General features: G+C 38.6%; 1 protein-coding gene across 8 annotated transcripts in view; it reads right to left on the bottom strand.

Moving 5' to 3' along the window:
- Positions 1–1,169: 1,169 nt before the first annotated feature.
- Positions 1,170–6,394, bottom strand: part of ptprz1a (protein tyrosine phosphatase receptor type Z1a) — a 168,935-nt gene continuing 163,710 nt past the window's right edge. For all 8 annotated transcript variants that reach the window (XM_032522882.1, XM_032522881.1, XM_032522880.1 and 5 more), the window contains 3 exons: positions 3,634–3,776; positions 2,498–2,633; positions 1,170–1,678 (listed from right to left, as the gene is read on the bottom strand). In XM_032522882.1, the coding sequence (XP_032378773.1) occupies positions 1,535–1,678; positions 2,498–2,633; positions 3,634–3,776 (423 nt within the window). In that variant the 3' untranslated portion in view covers positions 1,170–1,534. The remainder of the gene's footprint in view (positions 1,679–2,497; positions 2,634–3,633; positions 3,777–6,394) is intronic.

A 6,394-nucleotide genomic window follows, 5' to 3' on the forward strand; every position in this document is an offset into this window, starting at 1 on the left:
CTCTTTTTCATTAAACCGCAGTTTTTGCAAGTTCCCGCAATGTCATCGCATAAATATCCCATCGCATTTTTTAAGAAAACTTGCCGCATAATCAAGTATTTTTTGCCCGCAACAATCACATTTTATTAGTAGAAGATGGCTATTTATCTGTAAAAACGTAGCTTATATATACATATATGTATACATGTATGTATGTATGTATATATATATATATATATATATATATATATATATTTTATAGTCCCCACAGGATGCAAACCGCGTGACGGTCTTTAGTCTCTGCCTTTACTCACATGCATCTTTTAGTTGGTTAAATGATGTAATATCTTTATGATGTAGCATATCTTTATGATGATACCTCTTTAGCGCAACTTTGTCACACACATATTTCCTTCCCGAGGCGATTTTGCAGAGGCACTTAGGTGAAAAAAACTCGGAGCGTTTTGGGTTTGTCTTTGTGTGCTGTGAGACGATTGGCCAAGACTGTGGTAGAAACTGTGTTTGACTGGACTGCATCACGGCCAACTGAGGGTCAAAGTCGGGTGTGTTAGCTTGCTGGCTAACTAAGCTAGTCTTGAGTGTGACGTGTTAACTGTCCTTCTGACCTTCTGACCTTCTGACCTTCAGCCAAATGAACCTTTCAGTTGGTGTAAGCTGTGCTGCTGCCTCTTCACGGCAGGAGAAGGTTGTAGTTCTGCACACAGTAAACAAAACACTCCAACAGGCTCTTTCTTTGGTGTTCTCTCACTTATTTAATCCCCTATCTAATAATCCAGCAGTTTCATGTCCAGCTAAAAAAAAAAGAACATGTCAGTACCCCATGCATTACATTTAGTCTGTTACAAAATCCAGAATATAAAAAGCATCAATGTTCTCCGACTAAGCAATTAGAATGAAACCATGACATTTGAATGCACTAAAAATGGTAACATATAAAAATCATCTAAAGTATAAATAGAAATTTGGTCCATTGAGTTGATTACTATAATATTATATACATTAGATTATTATTATTTTTTAATATTCCAGGCCCTTTTTTTATATTTGACTTGAATAGCACACTGCTGCTACCGTTGCGATGGTATTTACAGAAAGGAGTTCAGTGCAGGAGCTCTATAAAAGACAAGCTAACAAAATATCTCATCTGATGTAAAAAGATGCAGTTTTTCTCCCTTTTTTCCTTATTTGGCTCCGTGCCAATAAATACAAAGGTTTAGGAAAAGTGTAGTAAGGTGAGTGAAACGTCTCATGGCAGTACAGCGTTAAAACAGTTAGTCTACAGCTTGTATCAAAGTTAGAAGAACAGGAGGAAAATTACAAAAAAAAAGGCACACATTACAGAAACCGGAGGGAGTCCAGATCCAGCGGAGGAGAACCTCGCCTCAAACCGGTAAACACGCAGTCCTGAACGAGGAGGATTTGGGATTCGTGTAGTTGAGTGTGTTGCATCAGGAGAAGGTCTGTTGGTGGTTGAAGAGGAAGGACAAAATGCTGTTGCTCATTTGTAAAAGTTAAAAGGAGAGGTCTTTATTTTTTACACCAGGGACTCGAGGCTCTCGGCGGCGCTGGCGGTGCCCACCACGATGGTGCCGTTGTTGTCGCAGGACCGGAGGGTCTGCTCGTCTTCCTGCGTCCTGATGAGACTCAGCACGGCTTTGTACAGGAACTGGTACTGCTCCTGTAAAACCACAGGTACGTCTTTGTTATATATTTTTATACATGATTCCACTGACGATGTTGCATGGGTTAAATTTGCCAGAATTAGCCAAAAAGCTATTTTTCTGTGTTTATTTTTTTTGTTATGTTCAAATAAGACAATGACAGGATGGAAGGGTTTACAATGTCACTGTATCTGGGATTCACGTGGTTATTTAAAATTATAACCTAGGTGTTTTTTTAATAGTTTTATCTTTCTTTTTAATGATCATTTAAAAAAAAAAAACATTGTATTCGCCAAGTTAATAGCTGAGATCTGGGAACATGGTAAAGAGAATTGGGGTTAAAAAACTGATGAATGTTTTCCAGATTTAAGTTTAAATGTTGAGTTTCTCCTTCAAATGAGTCCGACTGACCCGGAGGTTTGATTCTAACTCAACTTACTTTTTTTTATGATATCAATATGTTCCCAGATCGCTGCTATTACCTTGGCGAAAGTAGTTATTAGTGATAAAAGAGACGGACAAAAATACGAAAATAACACCCAAGTTTTAACCCTTGTGTGGTATCCGGGTCAAATTGACCCATTTTACATTTTTACAAGAAGAAAATTTTTTTTTTTCTTCTTAATAGATTATGAAGTAAAATTTGATTTCAGAATTGTTTTTAAAACACCAAATAAGTCCTGGGTCAGTTTGACCCGAGGGACACGAGAGGGTCCCAAAAGTGAAGACAACACAAGTTTTAATAAGCTAGAATTACACTTTTAAGCATGAAGGCTCTCAAGTGTATACTACTTGTGTAACAGACGTTACTACGACTACGTTATCGGCATTCTTACGATGTTGCTGAAGACTCCCGGTCTCATCAGGTTGGTCAGCTTGGCCACTTGGAAGACGTCGACCGACCCTTCGGCCTCCAGCTGACGGGCCAGAGACAAGAGAGAGCAGAACGTCCCCGCCGTAACTCCGCCCACACTGCAAAACAATCAGACCGAGGGTTGGGGATCCTTTGGCTCTTCTCCGATACCGGTGACATCAAAGAACGGCTTGTTAATTGCTAAGGCCATATGATCGAATTGAAATGTAATAACAGTAACTTATTTAATCAGTGCATTGCTGCTAAATAACAAACAACGCCAGTAGATGGGAAATGGGCAGCGGCGGGCAGTGGGGCAGCTGGTTCGTGTCTTTAGCTGCAGACTGTTGTACGTCCCAGTGTTGTGAAATGCAGTCACACTTTGTGTTCAGTACAGCTACTAGCTAACGGTAGGCTAACGTCGTGGTTACCTGCTGCCAAGTGTTAGTGTTAACTAGCACCACGTACAGCGATGCTTCTGTTGCCTCTAACGTCCGCTTCGGAGCATCGGAGAGAAGCGCAGTGCTGACAACACGAGGCACCAAAATCTGCGTTCTTATTCGGTCCGGTAGATACCTGTCGTTAAGGTACTGGTGCCCTATTGTGCCTCATTCTCCCAAAATGCACCACAGAGCGCCACAGGAAGTCATTCCCTCTTGTGGCCATCAAACTTTTTTAATTCCTCCCTCTGAGTGTCTGACACACACACACTTAGAGGTTAAAACTGGACAATATTATCTGTTTTGTGCAACAACACTGGCCTGAAATGTGTGCAATACTCAACTGCTACTATTATTATTAGTATTATTATTACTACTTTTTACCATTGCAACACCTTAATTATGTTAATTATGTAAATACTGTATAATATCATTCATTTAACTATGTAAATACCGGACATATCCACACTCCTTGTATTTCTTTATTTATATTTCTACTCTGATATTTCTACTGTTTGTGTGACTGCAACACAGAGTTTACCTTCGGGGATCAATAAAGTATTTCTGATTCTGATTAGCACCGGGTCCGGGTACCCAACCCTACTCAGAACAAATATCCGAGCAGAAAACCCCCTAAATGTGGTTGTTCTAATGGGTGACAGCTGGGTGAAGGTCTTACTCATCGTGGACCACCGCGGGGCCGTCCTTGGCGGAGCTCTCTTCTTTCACCAGGTTAAGGAGCTCGAAGGTGTTGCTGATGGGACTGTCTGGATTCGGCCAGCCGGGGGGGCGGTAGTGCTTCACCTCCAGCACGTAGTCGTCCTGTCCGCATACAGAGGGGAGAGAGCAGACATCAGTGAGTGTTCAACTTTTTGTCCCTTGACTCCCTAAAACAAGAAGTCCAGTATCGGTTCATACTGTGGAATACCTAGTAAACAGAAATAATTAACAGTGTAATAATACAAATCTGGCTTCACAACGTTTACATTAAAAACTTAATGGCATGAAAAGAAAGTCATAAAAATGTAAAAGTCATATTTTAGTATGTCTAAAAAAGTAAAGAAGAGTCATTGTATGTCGAAAAAAAGTCCAATTATACTGCATCGGGAAAAAAATCATACAATAGTATATCCACAAAAATGTCACAGTATAGCTGTATATGTCAAAGAAAGTCAAATTAGTTATAGTATAGTGCATAAAAAGATTTGGTTTTTAAAGCACTTTGTAAATTGTTTTTAAAGGTACCATACAAATAAAGCTAATAATATAAAGCTCCTACTGTGGGCCCATGGTGGTCCTTTAACATGTTGTGCAGCCCCTGAACGCAGCATAAAATGCATGAACCATCCACGGCCCATCTTAAAACTTTAAGTAGCTTACATGTGGCTACTGTGTAAATCTGCGCCTCCCTAACAAGCATCTGCCAGGTTAGAAATGACTCCTTGTTAAATGCTGCTGGTGCCATTTTGGCGGGTAACTGCAGTTTAATGTGGAAGTGAGATGGAAAAGATATTTAGTTTGATGTGTGTTCTCTTCCTTCCTCTACAGGTGTCCCATTGAGAGTATCCTGGTGGCCTGCATCACCCTCAACCACAAGGTTCGACAGAGGGTTGTGAGAACTCCTCAGCATCACAAGGATGGAATTACCATCAATGGAGGACATTCTGCACCCAGGGGTGTAGGATGAAGGCCAAAGGGTTACCTGAGAGCCCAACCACCCAGATACAGACTGTTCTGGCTGCTGACCGTACTGCACCACCGGGGTTTGGTTCATCCCGCGGGCCAAAAGACTATTGAACTCTAGAGCTCATCACTTTACCTTTTACTGACTGTTCTCATTCACTTGAATGGGAAAGCATGTCCAAACCTTTGACTGTTACTGTATGACATTGTACATTCACTACATCCCTGCTTACATTACAGTTAATTAATTTGCAAATACTGTACACCTCTACCACAAATTTCATTTGTAAGTTATATGTTCCATATATTTTAACTTGCACTCTTTTCTGTCTTAAATTATCTTTTTTTTTTTTACTTGTGTAAAATTGCATTGCTGATGATCTAAAACACCGCAATCTTATGCTGGCTCCTTAAGAGTGCACTCAGTGATCATAACTTTGAGAACCCCGGCTAATGTCATGAAAATATTGATGTAAATGTCTAATTAATACTTAATTTGTAAGTACTCGACTCCTACCACAAATCTAATTTGTACGTTCTCCATGTATTTTAACTTGCACTGTTGTCTTCCATTTTTTGTTTGTTCTTCCATTTTTTGTTTTTCAAAGATTTTCATTGCAATCACTGCGCTCTGTAATTGTTGAGTATATGACAATAAAACACCTGAAACCCGTGTGTGGCCCTAAATCAAATGCTCACACACATTTACACTCTGATGGTGCTGCATAAGGGGGCAACTCAGGGTTCAGTGTCTTGCCCAAGGACACTTCCACACGGGACTGCAGGGCCGGGGATGAAAAAATCATAAACAACTCATAGTATAGCATGTCAAAAAAAATCAAAAATTCATAGTATAGTATAGTCGACATATTATTCTATGACTTTTTATGAATTTTTCAACATACAATACTATGACGTTTTTTTTTTTTCTTTTTTTTTGACATAATACTATGACTTTTTCGACACGCTATACTATGAGGTTTTTTTTTCGACATATTATCTATGACTTTTTGGATTTATCGACATACTATACCATGGATTTATTTTGACATATATACTATGACTTTTTTTTGACATATTATTCTATGACTTTTATGATTTTTTGACATATTATTCTATGACTTTTTATGAATTTTTCGACATGCTATCTATGACGTTTTTTTTTCGACATATTATTCTATGACTCTTTATGATTTATCGACATAATACCATGGATTATTTCGAAAATACTATACTATGACTTTTTTTTTCACCGACATAATTATACTATATTTTTTTGTCGACTATATACTTGACTTTTTTATGATTTTTTTTGAACATGCTATCATGCATGCTTTACATATTATTCGACATATTATTCATGACTTTATTATGAATTTTTCGACATAAATACAATACTATGAGTTTTTTTCGACTAATACCATGACTTTTCATGATTTAATTCAATCAATCAATTCAATCAATTTCAATCAATTTAATTCAATTCAATTTTATTTATAGTATCAATCATAACAAGATATCTCAAGACACTTTACAGATAGACCACACTCCCGAATTTACAAAGGACCCAACAGTTCTAGTAGTTTTCCTCCAGAGCAAGCAACAGTGCGACAGTGGCGAGGAAAAACTTCCTTTTAGGCAGAAACCCGGTCAGACCCGGGCTCTTGGTAGGCGGTGTCTGACGGGCCGTTTGGGTTAGAATGAAGAGTGACAATAACAAAAAAATAGAAAAAATAGTAGTTTGTAGCAGATATTAC

Source organism: Etheostoma spectabile, chromosome 8, assembly GCF_008692095.1.
Source record: "Etheostoma spectabile isolate EspeVRDwgs_2016 chromosome 8, UIUC_Espe_1.0, whole genome shotgun sequence".
Taxonomy (NCBI): domain Eukaryota; kingdom Metazoa; phylum Chordata; class Actinopteri; order Perciformes; family Percidae; genus Etheostoma; species Etheostoma spectabile.